The sequence below is a fragment of the Salmo trutta genome, chromosome 4, assembly GCF_901001165.1.
Source record: "Salmo trutta chromosome 4, fSalTru1.1, whole genome shotgun sequence".
Lineage (NCBI taxonomy): Eukaryota > Metazoa > Chordata > Actinopteri > Salmoniformes > Salmonidae > Salmo > Salmo trutta.
In genome coordinates this window covers 54,005,810-54,024,982 of record NC_042960.1, presented here as the reverse complement: position 1 = coordinate 54,024,982, position 19,173 = coordinate 54,005,810, and the positions used below count along the sequence as shown (strand labels likewise).

Here is a 19,173-nt window from a genome sequence, read left to right as displayed (position 1 = left end):
CCGCCATTGGACTCTGGAGCATTGAAAACGCGTTCTCTGGAGTGATGAGTCACACGTCACCATCTGGCAGTCCAGTAGATGAATCAGGGTTTGGGGGATGCCAGGAGAACGCCACCTGCCCAAATGCACAGTGCCAACTGTAAGGTTTGGTGGAGGAGCAATAATGGTCTGGGGCTGTTTTTCATGGTTCGGTCTAGGCCCCTTAGTTCCAGTAAAGGGAAATCTTAACGCTACAGCATACAATTACATTGTAGACGATTATGTCCATCGGACTTTTTGGCAACAGTTTGGGGAAGGCCCTTTCTTGTTTCAGCATGACAATGTCCTCGTACACAAATCGAGGTCCATACAGAAATGGTTTGTTGAGATCGGTGTGGAAGAACTTGACTGGCAATGTTCCAACATCTAATGGAAAGCCTTCCCAGAAGAGTGGAAGCTGTTATAGCAGCAGCAGGGGAACCAACTCTATATTAATGCCCATGATTTTGGAATTAAATGTTCGACAAGCAGGAGTCCACTGACGTTTGGTAATGTAGTGTATCTCCTGCAACAGGGTGATCAAATTAAGATTGTACATCTGTATGCCATCCTCACAAACCACTCCCATATCATCCAACCATTGTTTGAACAGTTACACCACGGTCTGGGTTCTGCTGTCCAAGGTGCTGAACTACCAGGGCTAAATCATGGGTTAAACTATGACCCTATAGACAGGCCCTATTTGCAATGTTTTTACTGCTGTAGAAAATACATTATTCTTGTAGTTGTGGAGGGACCTACACACATTATCAATCCCATTTCCATCTATTTGGATGAACCATTTTCAGTAATATTCTTCGGAGCATCATCGCTCTGTGTTTGGCCTGCTAGTGTGACATTTTCACCTAAAGTTCCCCTCCTGTCCACTGGGGGAGCTGTGATACGGCGACTAGCTCCAGAAGTGATGAGACGGCCGATGCCTCGGCCCTGAGACATGGCGTAGGAGGAGCGGCGGTGGGAGTCTCCTCTCCTGAAGCCAGACTTCTGCAGCTCTATAGGCCTATGCTTGGTGATGTGAACCTGGGGGAAATCAGAGAACAGGTCAAACATGACTTCTCTCCACTGTGGGTAATGTAACATGGCCATTCCACATGCAAGCGCGCGCACACACACACACACACACACACACACACACACACACACACACACACACACACACACACACACACACACACAGTCTATGGCAGTCTCACCCTATGTTTGTCTGGGTTAGTGAGGATGATGTTGAGGGTGTGGATGGTAAAGGAGGGTAGGACAGCAGTCCAGGCTGTCAGCAGGGCTGTGAACCACACCACCGGGCTGGGGAAGGCATTCTGAGACACACCTGATCAGACCACAGACAGACACACCCAACCACCTCAATATTACCACACACATAGTCAGTTCAAGACAGTATAAAATATCAATGTTAAGACAGTGGTAGAAGTGAGGTGTGTACCAGGGAAGTAGTAGTCTATTGGGGACTTCTCAAATAGCTTGGGACTGTGAGTGATAGGCGTACACACAAAGAACAGGCCAAAGCTGACACACATCGCAGCCACACTCCACTTAGTCCAGTGTCTGGTCAGGAGAATGATCTGAGACACACAAACCAACACACAATGTCCATGTCAATACATGTATCACAATCATCAACGATATTCACCAGTGATGTGCAACTCCATAGAACTCTGTTTACGTCCGTTCCATGACCTCTAACCCTTCTAACCTCAATGGTGGCAGAGAACAACAATGCTATGCTGACAGTGACGGCCATGGTCTGGTAGTCCAGGGCAGAGTTGTAGAAGACCCCCAGGGGCATGAAGAAGAGGACCAGAGAGGTGTAGAGGGCATGGAGCAGGGTGGCAGCCAGCAGCCAGGTGTTGAACAGCTCGTGTCTCTGGCCAACCTTGTAGAGCTCCGGCCAGCTCAGACTGCACTCTGCACTCACATCCTATAGGAGAGAGGAGATCAAACAACAGTATGGTAAGGGTCAAGAGTGTGTCCATGGCCACATGGAGTAAAACAGAAACTCTGGGCCCCTTGGGATTTCACACCTTTTTACAAAGATGCCTTTCTCTTTTCTCTTACCTGCTCAAAAATGCCCAGGCATTCTACTGGCATTGCGGTGTAGAACACAGTGTACAGGATGATGAACCAATTCTCATACAGAGACTGGAAGAAAACAGCACATAAAATGGCTAAAACATTGGGCTCTTTTAAAAAAGGTTGCAGTTCCATTATATGATTTTGGGGGTATTTCTGGGGGGGGGGTTACAGGTATTTACATTCATATAATTTCATATTCCATATATTTTATATTCATTATTTATACATTGTACCTGGGCTGCCACTCCAAAGAAGAAGAGAAAAAGAAGAGAACATAAAATAAAAACATTACAAATGATCATATGTTTTGTTTAATTAATAATAAATCAAGTATAAACAGGAAAAGAAAACAAAAAAAGAAGAGGACCTCCCATCCCAACCCATTCCCCCAACCCCAGCCAACAGCCAGCAGTAACAGTCTCTGATTGATTGAGAGACTCAAGGAGCTATCATCGTTATGTAACATAATAGATGCAAAGCATGAATATTTACATTCAAGCACTTCTAAATGAATTTTGTAACTTTGGCCCAGAAGCATTTAACTGCAGGGTACTCCCACATCATATGAAGGAAAATGCTTACCTGATTTAGGGGACACAGTGAAGAGGTGGGAGTTGGGGCCAATTTAATCATAAAACATTTCCTTGGTGTTAAATACAGTCTGTGAACAAACTTAAAATGTATAAATTGGTTTAGATTACCGATGCCAAGGTCATATTTTTCCATATTCTGTTCCAGTTAAACGGTCGTTCAGATTCAGTCAGATCTGTGGACCAGACTTTTTAATGGCTGGCTCAGAATATGAGCTTTCCAAAAGTTGATAATTTATTTATAAATTCCATAATTGGATGGTTCGGGAGTTCCTGAGGGACTCCATAGGCCAGGATAGTTGACCTAAGTTGTAAATATAGAAGAAAGGAGTTGCCTGGTAATGTGTATGTATCTTTCAAATCTTGGAATGTTCTCAAACCATTACTGTACATGATATTGTCAAGGGTACGGTTTCCACATTTGGACCGTTGGTTGGGATGTAAAAGACTCCCCTCCATAAGGCATTATTGTGAAATATTGGAGTATGGGCATGCCATTTTGATTACCTTGATTACCAGTTACATTGTTTTTCAATAGCCAGAAGGGGAAGCCATGGGAAGCATTGAACTACAGAAATTCAGCCAGGGCAATGTATTAATTTCAATAATATTTATTCTGCCGGTTAAAGCAACTGGAATGTTATTCCATCTACTGAGGTTGGATTGAATTGATTTGAGCGTTCTGTTAAGGTTTCTGACAATGGTTTTATCCAAGGAAGGAAAAATATCCACTCCCAAATATTTAAAATGGGAAACGACTGGGATTCCATGAGTAGAGACCAGTGGCGGTCGGTGCCGTTTAAGATGAGGGAGAATTATAATTTTTTTAATGAACATGGCCTTATTTCTATTACAGCATATTGGATGACTGTCATTCATATTCCATTCACCCAGCTCAATGTAACATACATAGGTTTAGGCTACTACATCAGTCTTAAATGCTTTCTGTACCCATCATGAGGTTGTTACAATCTAGCCTATGAATGAAAGACTACTACGTAGGTGCACAGGTCGAGAGAATTGTGAGTAATCAAGGTGACAGACAGTGACAAATTCAATACCGCCTTGCGCTCTTGACTGCATCTAGCTGATCTAGGGTGTAATCATTAGTCCAATAGTTGCAAACAAGAGTTTCTATTGGACAAATTCATGTATGTTAATCCCCGTTATCCCCAAACTCATGTACGTTTAAGCTCCTTCGTTTTATTAACGTTGAGGGAGAGGTTATTTTCTTGGCACCAATCCACCAGGGCCCTCACCTCCTTCCTGTCGGCTGTGTCGTCATTGTTGGTAATCAGGCCTACAACTGTTGTGTCGTCTGCAAACTTGATGATTGAGTTGGAGGCATGCGTGGCCACACAGTCGTGGGTGAACACGGAGAACAGGAGGGGGCTGAGCACGCACCCTTGTGGGGCCCCTGTGTTGAGGATCAGCGAAGTGAAGGTGTTGTTTCCTACCTTCAACACCTGGTGTTGAAGGCTAAGCTATAGTCAATGAACAGCATTCTTACATAGGTATTCCTCTTGTCCAGATGGGATAGGGCAGTGTGCAGTGCGATGGCGATCACATCGTCTGTGGATCTATTGGGGTGGTATGCAAATTGAAGTGCGTCTAGGGTGTCAGGTAAGGGAGAGGTGATATGATCCTTAATTACCCTGTCAAAGCACTTCCTGATGACAGAGGTGAGTGCTAAGGGGCGATGGTCATTTAGTTCAGTTACCTTTGCTTTCTCGGCTACAGGAACAACTGTGGCCATCTTGAAGCAAGTGGGGACAGCAGACTGGAATGGGGAGAGATTGAATATGTCCGTAAACACTCCAGCCAGCTGGTCTGCGCATGCTCTGAGGACGCGGCTAGGGATAACGTCTGGGTCAGCAGCCTTGCGAGGGTTAACACGTCTAAATATCTTACACTCATCAGCCATGGAGAACAATAGCCCACAGTCCTTGGGAGCGGGCCATGCGTGGCACTGTGTTATCCTCAAAGAGGACGAAGAAGGTGTTTAGCTTGTCCGGGAGCAAGACGTCGGTGTTCGTGACGTGGCTGGTTTTCCCTTTGCAATCTGTGATTGTCTGTAGACCCTGCCACATACGTCTTCGGCGACTCCACTTTGTCTCTGTACTGACGTTTTGCCAGTTTGATTACCTTATAGAGGGAATAACTACACTGTTTGTATTCAACCATATTCCTAGTCACCTTGCCATAGTTAAATGCGGTGGTTCGCGCTTTCAGTTTTGTGCGAATGCTGCCATCTATCCACGGTTTACGATTTGGGTAGGTTTTAATAGTCACAGTGGGAAATGATGAAGTCAATCACCATGTCAGTATATACGTTGATGTTATTCTCAGAGGCTATCCGAAACACTTCCCAGACCGCGTGATCAAAACAATCTTGAAGCATGGATTCCAATTTGTCAGACCAGCGTTGAATAGACCTAAGCACGGGTACTTCCTGTTTGAGTTTTGTGCCTATAGGAAGGGATGAGCAAAATAGATTCATGATCTGATTTGCTGAAGGGAGGGCGGGGGAGGGTCTTGAAGGTAGTGGTCAAGTGTTTCAGCAGCGCAAGTACTACAGTCAATTTGTTGATAGAACTTCGGTAGCGTTTTCCTCAAATTTGCTTTGTTAAAATTCCCCAGCTACAATAAATGCGGCCTCAGGATATCTGGTTTCCAGTTTGCACAAAGTCCAGTGTAGTTCCTTGAGGGCTGTCGTGGTATCGGCTTGAGGGGGAATCTACACAGCTGTGACTATAACCAAAGAATTCCCTTGGGAGGTAATACGGTCGGCATTTGATTGTGAGATATTCTAGGTCGGGTGAACAAAAGGACTTGTACTGAGAACCCAGCTGGCTGTATGGACGGGGACAGTATATCCGGAGAGAGCCATGATTCTGTGAAACAGAGTATGTTACAGTCCCTGATGTCTCTCTGGAAGGAGATCCTCGCCTTGAGCTTGTCTACTTTATTGTCTGGAGACTGAACTTTAGCCAGTAATATACTCAGAAGCGGTGGATGGTGTGCACGCCTCCTGAGTCAGACTAGAAGTACACTCCGAATACCTCTTCTCCACCGGTGGCGTCTTAGAGCAGCCTCTGGGATAAGTTAAATTGCCATGGAGTGTTCGAACAAAGGATCCAATTCGGAAAAGTCGTATTCCTGGTCGTAATGTAGGTGAGTTACCACCACTCTGATATCCAAAAGTTATTTCCAGCTGTATCTAATAGCACAAAAAACTTTCTGGGGTAATAATGTAAGAAATAATACACCAAAAAAATTAAATACTGCAAAGTTGCTTAGGAGCTGGAAGCAGAGCTGCCATGTCTGTCGGTGCCATCTTTTTCCAGTGTTGGATAGCCATAGCCAGCTAGCTAACATAGCATCCCTCTCTGTTTGAACCGGGTGTTTGAGTAGGCTAAACTAACTAGCTGCATTAGCTAAGTGAAAGTGAAAGTGAAAAATGTTTTACTAGGAAATATAGCTAGCTCTCCCTCTCTCTCTCTCTCTCTCTCTCTCTCTCTCTCTCTCTCTCTCTCTTTCTCTCTCTCTCACTCTCTCTTTTTTTGCTTGTCCTTAATTTTGGAAGAAATTAATTGGTTCAAAACTGTTCAACTATTATCTTTCTCTCTCTTTGAGTCAACTACTCAGCACATTTTATTTGCTGCAGTGCTAGCTAGCTGTAGCTTATGCTTTCAGTACTAGATAAATTATCTGATACTTTGATAGGGTGGATGACATGTCAGTTCATGCTGCAAGAGCTCTGACAGGTTGGAGGACGTCCTCCGGAAGTTGTCATAATTACTGTGTAAGTCAATGGAAGGGGGTGAGAACCATGAGCCGCCTAGGTTTTATATTGAAATAAATGTATCTAGAGGAGGACAGAAGCTAGCTGTCCTATGGCTACATCATGGTGCTACCCTACAGAGGCTACTGTAGATCTTGCAAAACAGTGTGTTTTAATCAATTATTTGGTGACGTGAATATATTTACTCTATTTTTATCTAAAAAGGCAAACTTTTTTAATGTTGCACTATTTTTATGTTCATGAAATTCACTGAGGAGGATGGTCCTCCCCTTCCTCTTCTGAGGAGCCTCTTCTGAGGAGCCAATTTTATAACTTGAGATTACGATAAATTTATCTATGATCTTCAATGCGTTTGGTAGCGATTGATATACATTGTCTAGATATGGTAAAGTATAATTTGCGTATAATGAGATTAAATGATCAGTAGATTTGAGGGAAAGGACTTAGTCAGGCCTGGTGTGGATTTACAATCAGAGACTTTGTTGTCCTTAAGCCATTTTGCCACAACTTTAGAAGTATGCTTGGGGTCAATGTCGATTTGGAAGACCCATTTGCGACCAAGCTTTAACTCCCTGACTGATGTCTTGAGCTGTTGCTTTTATATATCCATATAATTTTCCTTCCTCATAATGCCATCTATTTTGTGAAGTGCACCAGTCCCTCCTGCTGCAAAGCATCCCCACAACATGATGCTGGCACCCCTGTGCTTCACAGTTGTGATGTGTTCTTTGGCTTGCAAGCCTCCCCCTTTTTCCTCCAAACATAACGATGGTCATTATGGCCAAACAGTTCTATTTTTGTTTCATCAGACCAGAGGACATTCCTTCAAAAAGTATGGTCTTTGTCCCCATGTGCAGTTGCAAACCGTTGTCTGGCTTTTTTATGGCGGTTTTGGAGCAGCGCCTTCTTCTTTGTTGAGTGGCCTTTCAGGTTATGTCGATATAGGACTTGTTTTACTATGGATATAGATATTTTCGTACTTTCCTCCAGCATCTTCACAAGGTCCATTGCTGTTGTTCTGGGATTGATTTGCACTTTTCACACCAAAGTACGTTCATCTCTAGGAGACAGAACGCGTCTCCTTCCTGATCGGTATGACGTCTGTGTGGTCCCATGGTGTTAATACTTGCATACTATTGTTTGTACAGATGAACGTGGTACCTTCAGGCGTTTGGAAATTGCTCCCAAGGATGAACCAGACTTGTGCAAGTCTACAATATTTTTTCTGAGGTCTTGGCTGATTTCTTTTGACTTTCTCATGATGTCAAGCAAAGAGGCACTGAGTTTGAAGATAGGCCTTGAAATACACCCACAGGTACACCTCCAATTGACTCAAATGATGTCAATTAGCCTGTCAGAAGCTTCCAAAGCCGTGACATAATTTTCTGGAATATTCCAGGCTGTTTAAAGGCACAGTGAACTTAGTATGTAAACTTCTGACCCACTGGAATTGTGATACAGTGAATTATAATTGAAATAATCTGTCTGTAAACAATTGTTGGAAATATTACTTGTGTCATGGAAAAAATAGATGTCCTAACCGACTTGCCAAAACTATACTTTGTTAACAAGAAATTCGTGGAGGGGTTGAAAAACAAGTTTTAATGACTCCAACCTACGTGTATGTAAACATCCGACTTCAACTGTACAGTATCAGTCAAATGTTCGGACACACCTACTCATTCAAGGGTTTTTCTTTATTTTTATGATTTTCTACATTGTAGACATCAAAAGTATGAAATAACACATATGGAATCATATAATAACCAAAAAAGTGTTAAACTAATCTAAATATATATTTTTTCTGTTGGAAAAGCATTCCAGGTGATGCTGGTTGAGAGAATGCCAAGAGTGTGCAAAGCTGTTATCAAGGCAAAGGGTGGCTGCTGTAAAGAATCTGAAATATAACATATATTTTATACACACTGCTCAAAAAAATAAAGGGAACACTAAAATAACACATCCTAGATCTGAATGAATGAAATAATCTTATTAAATACTTTTTTCTTTACATAGTTGAATGTGTTGACAACAAAATCACACAAAAATAATCAATGGAAATCCAATTTATCAACCCATTGGAGGTCTGGATTTGGAGTCACACTCAAAATTAAAGTGGAAAACCACACTACAGGCTGATCCAACTTTGATGTAATGTCCTTAAAACAAGTCAAAATGAGGCTCAGTAGTGTGTGGCCTCCACGTGCCTGTATGACCTCCCTACAATGCCTGGGCATGCTCCTGATGAGGTGGCGGATGGTCTCCTGAGGGATCTCCTCCCAGACCTGGACTAAAGCATCCGCCAACTCCTGGACAGTCTGTGGTGCAACGTGGCGTTGGTGGATGGAGCGGGACATGATGTCCCAGATGTGCTCAATTGGATTCAGGTCTGGGGAACGGGCGGGCCAGTCCATAGCATCAATGCCTTCCTCTTGCAGGAACTGCTGACACACTCCAGCCACATGAGGTCTAGCATTGTCTTGCATTAGGAGGAACCCAGGGCCAACCGCACCAGCATATAGTCTCACAAGGGGTCTGAGGATCTCATCTCGCTACCTAATGGCAGTCAGGCTACCTCTGGCGAGCACACAAAGAAATGCCACCCCACACCATGACTGACCCACCGCTTAACCGGTCATGCTGGAGGATGTTGCAGGCAGCAGAACATTCTCCACGGCGTCTCCAGACTCTGTCACGTCTGTCACATGTGCTCAGTGTGAACCTGCTTTCATCTGTGAAGAGCACAGGGCGCCAGTGGCGAATTTGCCAATCTTGGTGTTCTCTGACAAATGCCAAACGTCCTGCACGGTGTTGGGCTGTAAGCACAACCCCCACCAGTAGGCGTCGGGCACAACCCCCACCTGTGGAGTCTGTTTCTGATCGTTTGAGCAGACACATGCACATTTGTGGCCTGCTGGAGGTCATTTTGCAGGGCTCTGGCAGTGCTCCTCCTGCTCCTCCTTGCACAAAGGCGGAGGTAGCGGTCCAGCTGCTGGGTTGTTGCCCTCCTATGGCCTCCTCCACGTCTCCTGATGTACTGGCCTGTCTCCTGGTAGCGCCTCCATGCTCTGGACACTACGCTGACAGACACAGCAAACCTTCTTGCCACAGCTCGCATTGATGTGCCATCCTGGATGAGCTGCACTACCTGAGCCACTTGTGTGGGTTGTAGACTCAGTCTCATGCTACCACTAGAGTGAAAGCACCGCCAGCATTCAAAAGTGACCAAAACATCAGCCAGGAAGCATAGGAACTGAGAAGTGGTCTGTGGTCACCACCTGCAGAACCACTCCTTTATTGGGGGTGTCTTGCTAATTGCCTATAATTTCCACCTGTTGTCTATTCCATTTGCACAACAGCATGTGAAATGTATTGTCAATCAGTGTTGCTTCCTAAGTGGACAGTTTGATTTCACAGAAGTGTGATTGACTTGGAGTTACATTGTGCTGTTTAAGTGTTCGCTTTATTTTTTTGAGTAGTGTATTTTGATTTGTTAAACACTTTTTTGGTTACTATATGATTCCATATGATGTCTTCACTATTATTCTACAATGTAGAATATAGTAAATATAAAGAAAAACCCTTGAATTAGTAGATGTGTCCAAACTTTTGACTGGTACTGTTAGTAAATCAGTCAATTGAAATACATTCAATATACCCTCATCTATGGATTTCACATGACTGGGCAGGGGTGCAGCCATGGGTAGGCCTGGGAGGGCGTAGGCCCACCCATTTGGGAGCCAGGCCCACCCACTGGGGAGCCAGGCCCAGCCAATAAAAATAATTTTTACCCATTAAAGGGATTCATTACAAACAATATAGACATAAAGATTGTGGTGGCTGTTCAGTGTGGCATTTGACATTATTGATCAGTCTACTGCTGGGAAAAAACATATGCGGATGACTCAACACTATACACGTCAGTTACTATAGCGACTGAAATGACTGAAACACTTAACAAAGAGGTACAGTTAGTTTCAGAATGGGTGGCAAAGAAAAAGTAAAAAAAAAAAAAAGCATTGTATTTGGGACAAATCATTCACTAAACCCTAAACCTCAACTAAATCATATAATGAATAATGTGGAAATTGAGCAAGTTGAGGTGACTAAACTGCTTGGAGTAACCCTGGATTGTAAACTGTCATGGTCAAAACATATTGATACAACAGTAGCTAAGATGGGGAGAAGTTTGTCCATGATAAAGTGCTGCTCTTCCTTCTTAGCAACACTATGAACAAGGCAGGTCCTACAGGCCCTAGTTTTGTCGCACCTGGACTACTGTTCAGTCATGTGGTCAGGTGCCACAAAGAGGGACTTAGGAAAATTGAAATTGGCTCAGAACAGGGCAGCACGGCTGGGTCTTAGATGTACACAGAGAGCTAACATTAATAATATGCATGCCAATCTCTCCTCGCTCAAAGTGGAGGAGAGATTGACTTCATCATTACTTGTATTTGTGAGAGGTATTGACATGTTGAATGCACTGAGCTGTCTGTTTGAACTACTAGCACACAGCTCGGACACCCATGCATACCCCACAAGACATGCCACCAGAGGTGGCAGAACAGACTATGGGAGGCACACAGTACTACATAGAGCCATGACTACATGGAACTATATTCCACATCAAGTAACTCATGCAAGCAGTAAAATTCACCTTATGGACTGTGAATTAACACAAACATAGGCACAGACACATGCATACATACACACGATAACATAGGCACTATACACACCCGTCACATGGATTTTGTGTTCTAGATACGTGGTAGTAGAGTTGGGGCCTGAGGACACACACTTAATATGTTGTGAAATCTGTTGTGAATGTATTGTAATGTTTTTAAAATTGTAAAATTGCCTTAATTTTACTGGACCCCAGGAAGAGTAGCTGATCCCTTGGCAGCAGCTAATGGGGATCGATAATGAATACAAATAAATTGTCCTCAGTTTTATCAGCTGTCCGGGTGGCTATCTCAGATAATCCCGCAGGGAACGAAGCCGGGTTTGGAGGTCTTGGGCTGGCGTGGTTACACATGGTCTGCGGCTGTGAGGCCAGTTGGACATTGTGCCAAATTCTCTAAAACAAAGTTGGAAGCGGCTTATGGTAGAGAAATTAACATTAAATTCTCTGGCAACAGCTCTGGTGTACATTCCTGCAGTCAGCATGTCAACTGTGTGCTCCCTCAAAATTAAGACGTGTGGCATTGTGTTGTGTGACAAAACTGCACATTTAAGAGTGGCCTTTTATTGTCCCCAGCACAAGGTAAACCTGTGTAATTATCATGCTGTTTAATCAGCTTCTTGATATGCCACACATGTCAGGTGGATGGATTATCTTTGCAAAGAAGAAATGATCACTAACAGGGATGTAAACAAATTTGTTGGATCATTAATTTCAGCTCATGAAACATGGGACCAACACTTTACATGTTGCGTTTATATTTTGTTCCAGTATAGATTTGTCCCACATGTCCAAAATGTCATTCAAGTCCTAATAACCAGATGGAATTAAGTTATTTCTAATAATATGCTGTTGAGAGAATAAAAATATGAATTTGGAGCGTACATATTAATGAAGGCAATTTTCTTTCCATTATGGATACATTTAAGGAAAGTGATTCTGTCTTCTTCGTCTTCACCTTTTCTTATGTTTCATTATGATTATACCTTTATATACTGGTTCTCTATATTAATATGTTTTTTTTTGCAGTGGTGTAAAGTACTTAAATAAAAATACTCTAAAGTACTACTTAAGAAGTTTTTAAGGGTATCTGTACTTAACTATAATATTTATATTTTTGACAATTTGTACTTTTACTTCACTACATATATGAACATTCGAGACGTGTAGTCCACTTGTCATTCCAATCTCCTTTGCATTAGCGTAGCCTCTTCTGTAGCTTGTCAACTATGTGTCTGTCTATCCCTGTTCTCTCCCCTCTGCACAAGCCATACAAACGCTTCACACCGCGTGGCCGCTGCCACTCTAACCTGGTGGTCCCAGCGCGCACGACCCACGTGGAGTTCCAGGTCTCCGGCAGCCTCTGGAACTGCCGGTCTGCGGCCAACAAGGCTGAGTTCATCTCAGCCTATGCTACCCTCCAGTCCCTAGACTTCCTGGCGCTGACGGAAACATGGATTACCACAGATAACACTGCTACTCCTACTGCTCTCTCCTCGTCTGCCCACGTGTTCTCGCATACCCCTAGAGCATCGAGCCAGCGGGGTGGTGGCACTGGAATCCTCATCTCTCCCAAGTGGACATTCTCTCTTTCTCCCCTGACCCATCTGTCTATCTCCTCATTTGAATTCCATGCTGTCACAGTTACCAGCCCTTTCAAGCTTAACATCCTTATCATTTATCGCCCTCCAGGTTCCCTTGGAGAGTTCATCAATGAGCTTGACGCCTTGATAAGTTCCTTTCCTGAGGATGGCTCACCTCTCACAGTTCTGGGTGACTTTAACCTCCCCACGTCTACCTTTGACTCATTCCTCTCTGCCTCCTTCTTTCCACTCCTCTCCTCTTTTGACCTCACCCTCTCACCTTCCCCCCCTACTCACAAGGCAGGCAATACGCTTGACCTCATCTTTACTAGATGCTGTTCTTCCACTAATCTCATTGCAACTCCCCTCCAAGTCTCCGACCACTACCTTGTATCCTTTTCCCTCTCGCTCTCATCCAACACTTCTCACTCTGCCCCTACTCGGATGGTATTGCGCCGTCCCAACCTTCGCTCTCTCTCTCCCGCTACTCTCTCCTCTTCCATCCTATCATCTCTTCCCTCTGCTCAAACCTTCTCCAACCTATCTCCTGATTCTGCCTCCTCAACCCTCCTCTCCTCCCTTTCTGCATCCTTTGATTTTCTCTGTCCCCTATCCTCCAGGCCGGCTTGGTCCTCCCCTCCTGCCCCGTGGCTCGACGACTCACTGCGAGCTCACAGAACAGGACTCCGGGCAGCCGAGCGGAAATGGAGGAAAACTCACCTCCCTGCGGACCTGGCATCCTTTCACTCCCTCCTCTCTACATTCTCCTCTTCTGTCTCTGCTGCTAAAGCCACTTTCTACCACTCTAAATTCCAAGCATCTGCCTCTAACCCTAGGAAGCTCTTTGCTACCTTCTCCTCCCTCCTGAATCCTCCTCCCCCCCCCCCCCCTCCTCCCTCTCTGCGGATGACTTCGTCAACCATTTTGAAAAGAAGGTTGACGATATCCGATCCTCGTTTGCTAAGTCAAACGACACCGCTGGTCCTGCTCACACTGCCCTACCCTGTGCTTTGACCCTCTCTCTCCAGATGAAATCTCGCGTCTTGTGACGGCCGGCCGCCCAACAACCTGCCCACTTGACCCTATCCCCTCCTCTCTTCTCCAGACCATTTCCGGAGACCTTCTCCCCTACCTCACCTCGCTCATCAACTCATCCTTGACCGCTGGCTACGTCCCTTCCGTCTTCAAGAGAGCGAGAGTTGCACCCCTTCTGAAAAAACCTACACTCGATCCCTCCGATGTCAACAACTACAGACCAGTATCCCTTCTTTCTTTTCTCTCCAAAACTCTTGAACGTGCCGTCCTTGGCCAGCTCTCCTGCTATCTCTCTCAGAATGACCTTCTTGATCCTAATCAGTCAGGTTTCAAGACTGGGCATTCAACTGAGACTGCTCTTCTCTGTGTCACGGAGGCTCTCCGCACTGCTAAAGCTAACTCTCTCTCCTCTGCTCTCATCCTTCTAGACCTATCTGCTGCCTTTGATACTGTGAACCATCAGATCCTCCTCTCCACCCTCTCCGAGTTGGGCATCTCCAGCGCGGCCCACGCTTGGATTGCGTCCTACCTGACAGGTCGCTCCTACCAGGTGGCGTGGCGAGAATCTGTCTCCGCACCACGTGCTCTCACCACTGGTGTCCCCCAGGGCTCTGTTCTAGGCCCTCTCCTATTCTCGCTATACACCAAGTCACTTGGCTCTGTCATATCCTCACATGGTCTCTCCAATCATTGCTATGCAGACGACACACAATTAATCTTCTCCTTTCCCCCTTCTGATAACCAGGTGGCGAATTGCATCTCTGCATGTCTGGCAGACATATCAGTGTGGATGACGGATCACCACCTCAAGCTGAACGTCGGCAAGACGGAGCTGCTCTTCCTCCCGGGGAAGGACTGCCCATTCCATGATCTCGCCATCACGGTTGACAACTCCCTTGTGTCCTCCTCCCAGAGTGCTAAGAACCTCGGCGTGATCCTGGACAACACCCTGTCGTTCTCCACTAACATCAAGGCGGTGACCCGATCCTGTAGGTTCATGCTCTACAACATTCGCAGAGTACGACCCTGCCTCACACAGGAAGCGGCGCAGGTCCTAATCCAGGCACTTGTCATCTCCCGTCTGGATTACTGCAACTCGCTGTTGGCTGGGCTCCCTGCCTGTGCCATTAAACCCCTACAACTCATCCAGAACGCCGCAGCCCGTCTGGTGTTCAACCTTCCCAAGTTCTCTCACGTCACCCCGCTCCTCCGCTCTCTCCACTGGCTTCCAGTTGAAGCTCGCAATCGCTACAAGACCATGGTGCTTGCCTACGGAGCTGTGAGGGGAACGGCACCTCCGTACCTTCAGGCTCTGATCAGGCCCTACACCCAAACAAGGGCACTGCGTTCATCCACCTCTGGCCTGCTCGCCTCCCTACCTCTGAGGAAGCACAGTTCCCGCTCAGCCCAGTCAAAACTCTTCGCTGCTCTGGCACCCCAATGGTGGAACAAGCTCCCTCACGACGCCAGGACAGCGGAGTCAATCACCACCTTCCGGAGACACCTGAAACCCCACCTCTTTAAGGAATATCTGGGATAGGATAAAGTAATCCTTCTAACCCCCCCCCCCCCCTTAAAAGATTTAGATGCACTATTGTAAAGTGGTTGTTCCACTGGATATCATAAGGTGAATGCACCAATTTGTAAGTCGCTCTGGATAAGAGCGTCTGCTAAATGACTTAAATGTAAATGTAAAGAAAATAATGTACTTTTTACTCCATGCATTTCCCTTCACACCCAAAAGTACTTACATTGAATGCTTAGCAGGACAGGAAAATGGTCCAATTCACACACATCCCTGGTCATCCCTACTACCTCTGATCTGGCGGACTCACTAAACACACATGCTTCGTTTGTAAATTATGTCTGAGTGTTGGAGTGTGCTCCTTGCTAGCCGTAAACTAAAAAAACAAGAAAATAGTGCTGTGTAGTTTGCTTAATATAAGGAATTTGAAATTATTTATACTTTTACTTTTGATACTTAAGAATATTTTAGCAATTACATTTACTTTTGATACTTAAGTATATTTAAAACCAAATACTTTTAGACTTTTACTCAAGTAGTATTTTACTGGGTGACTAATACTTTTACTTGAGTCATTTTTTATTATGGTATCTTTACTTTAAGTCAAGTGTGACAATTGTATACTCTTTCCACCACTGGTTCATTGCTAGGATATCAAGACAGCTGTAACATTTGATAGCAATATTCAGGCCTTTCAAATGAAAATAAATAATGGGTAGCGTTGCCATAAAAAAACAAATGCATTATTATTGATGGAATTGTTATCTTTAGTGTTAATAAGCCCATGGATGTGAAACAAAAACAGGACCCACAAGGAAACCCACCCATTGGTCGTTCCCCACCCAGAACCCCCTCCCCCGTAAACCATTAGCATTATATGAATGATTCTGGTGCTAAACCAATGTGACCAGTGTTGCCATCTAACCTGGGCACTGAAGCCGTTGAAGAAGCCGAACCAAATGTGCACCAAAGCGAAGCTGCAGGTTTTGTACAGGAAGTAACGCAGAAAGACAGCAATTCGGCGGTACGACCAGCGTCCGTGGACCAATAGGAGTCTCTGTAGGAAACTGAATTTGGCCAGGGCATAGTCAGCATTCTGAACTGCCTGACCCCCCTCTACCCCAGCCAAACCTACCCCTATATGAGCCGCTACATGAGGGAGGAGGGGAGAGAGAGAGAGAGAGAGAGAGAGAGAGAGAGAACATGTTAAATACACCCTGTCTTTGAACAGAAATCATAACATAATTTCACAGTCAACCTTTTTGTCCATCACACTCACTCTTGATCATGTTCACGTCGTTGGCACCGTCACCTATTGCCATGGTGATGGAGGCGGTGTTTTTCCTAACGAGTGTGACCACGTCAGCCTTCTGGCTGGGAGTCACACGGCAACAGAGCACTGACTGGCACAGCCCTGCCAGGGACATGAACCTAGCACCCCACTCTGGCCTGGCATCAAACTCCGCCTGAGAAGGGTCAAACCATGAACACTATTAACCTTTTGTGCGATGGTTTTCTGAATAAACAACAAGATAAGGCAGCCTTTAGATAAAGGTAGTGTTTACTAGACTCAGAGCAAATAAATGATACAGAATTATGGATAATCACTAAGCTATAAGGTTTTCAGTCTTATGGTCTTATTAAAAAGGAGCGTATTAGCATTAACAACTTTACTACCAGTCCAAAGTCTTAGAACTGTCACGGCGTGATCTGTTTCACCTGTCTTTGTGCTTGTCTCCACCCCCATCTTCCCCAGTATCCCCTGTGTATTTATACTTGTGTTCTCTGTTTGTCTGTTGCCAGTTCATTTTGTTCGTAGAACCTACCAGCGTTTTGTTTCCCTGCTCCCGCTTGTTCCTTGCTCCTGTTTTCTAGTTTCCCGGTTCTGTCCGTTCTGCCTGCCCTGACCCTGAGCCTGCCTGTTGTCCTGTACCTTTGACCCACTACTCTGGATTACCGACCTCTGCCTGACCTGATCCTGAGCCTTCCTGCTGTTCCGGTGCCTTACACCCTCTCTGGATTATTGACCCCTGCCAGCCTTGACCTGTTGTTTGCCTGCCCCTGTTTAAAGAATAAACTTTTGTTTCTTCAACACTGTCTGCACCTGGATCATTCCTTAAAAGGTGATAAGAACACCTACTCATTCAAGGGTTTTTCTTTATTTTTGCTATTTTCTATATTGTAGAATAATAATGAAGACATCAAAACTATGAAATAACACATATGGAATCATGTAGTAAACAAAAAAACTGTTAAACAATTGAAAATATATTGTCTATTTGAGATTCTTCAAATAGCCACCGTTTGCCTTGATGACAGCTTTGTAAACTCATGACATTCTCTCAACCAGCTTCATGAGGTAGTCACCTGGAATGCATTTCAATTAACAGGTGTGCCTTCTTAATTAATAACTTCTCTAGGATAGGGGCAGTATTTTGACGTCCGGATGAAAAGTGTACCCGTAGTAAACTGCCTGCTACCCAGACCCAGAATGTAGGATATGCATATTATTAGTAGATTTGGATAACAAACACTCTGAAGTGTCTAAAACTGTTTGAATGATGTCTGTGAGTATAACAGAACTCATATGGCAGGCAGAACCTTGAGAAAATCCAACCAGGAAGTTGAAAATCTGAGGCTTGTAGTTTTTTAAAAATTAATTCCCTATTCAAACTACAGTGACTTGGGGGTCATTTTGCAGTTCCTACGGCTTCCACTAGATGTCAACAGTCTTTAGAACGTTGTTACAGGCTTCTACTGTGACCTGGAAGGGAATGACAGTCATTTCAACCAGGTGTCTGGCTGAGTGCCATTAGATCATTCATGCGCGTGGCCGTCAGCACGAGGTGCTTTCTTTTTCCTTTCTGAAGACAAAGGATTTGTCCGGTTGGAATATTATCGAAGATGTATGATCCTAAATATTGATGCTATACATCGTTTGACATGTTTCTACAAACTGTAGTATAACTTTTTGGACTTTTCGTCTCAACAAAATGCGCGAGCATGGCGCATTTGGATAACTCGTCTGAACGTGCGAACAAAACGGAGGTATTTGGATATTAATATGGACATTATCGAAACAAAACGAACATTTATGGTGGAATTGGGATCCCTGGGAGTGCATTCCGATGAAGATCATCAAAGGTAAGTGAATATTTATAACACTATTTCTGACTTTTTTTGACTCCAACATGGCGCCTTTCTATAATGGCGGTTGTTGTTCTCTGAGCGCCGTACTCAGATTATTGCAAAGTGTGCTTTCTCCGCGAAGCTTTTTTGAAATCTGACACAGCGGTTGCATTAAGAAGAGGTGTATCTATAATTCTTTCAATAACTGTTCTATATTTTATCAACGTTTATGATGAGTATTTCTGTAAATTGATGTTCTCATTCACCGCAAGTTTTGGGAGGCAAAACATTTCTGAACATTACACGCCAATGTAAAATGGGGTTTTTGGATATAAATATGAACTTGATCGAGCAAAACATACATGTATTGTGTAACATGAAGTCCTATGAGTGCCATCTGATGAAGATCATCAAAGGTTAGTGATTAATTTTAGCTGTATTTCTGGTTTTTGTGAAGCCTCTCCTTGCTTGGAAAATGGCTGTGTGGTTTTTCTTGTTTACGTGCTGTCTTAACATAATCTAATATTATGCTTTCGCAGTAAAGCCTTTTTGAAATTGGACACTGTGCTTAGATTAAGGAGATATCTTTAAAATGGTGTATAATAATTCTATGTTTGAGAAATTTCAATTATGAGATTTTCATTGTTTTGAATTTGGCGCTCTGCTATTTCACTGGCTGTTGAATAGTGTGTCCCGCA

General features: G+C 44.3%; 1 protein-coding gene across 1 annotated transcript in view; it reads right to left on the bottom strand.

Annotated features, from left to right (window-relative positions):
- Positions 1-428: 428 nt before the first annotated feature.
- Positions 429-19,173, bottom strand: part of atp8b3 (ATPase phospholipid transporting 8B3) — a 52,042-nt gene continuing 33,297 nt past the window's right edge. Inside the window, exons 24-30 of the mRNA XM_029751341.1 lie at positions 16,626-16,812; positions 16,272-16,495; positions 2,110-2,193; positions 1,748-1,972; positions 1,478-1,616; positions 1,233-1,363; positions 429-1,059 (exon numbers count right to left, since the gene is read on the bottom strand). Coding sequence (XP_029607201.1) covers positions 805-1,059; positions 1,233-1,363; positions 1,478-1,616; positions 1,748-1,972; positions 2,110-2,193; positions 16,272-16,495; positions 16,626-16,812 — 1,245 coding nt within the window. The 3' untranslated portion in view covers positions 429-804. The remainder of the gene's footprint in view (positions 1,060-1,232; positions 1,364-1,477; positions 1,617-1,747; positions 1,973-2,109; positions 2,194-16,271; positions 16,496-16,625; positions 16,813-19,173) is intronic.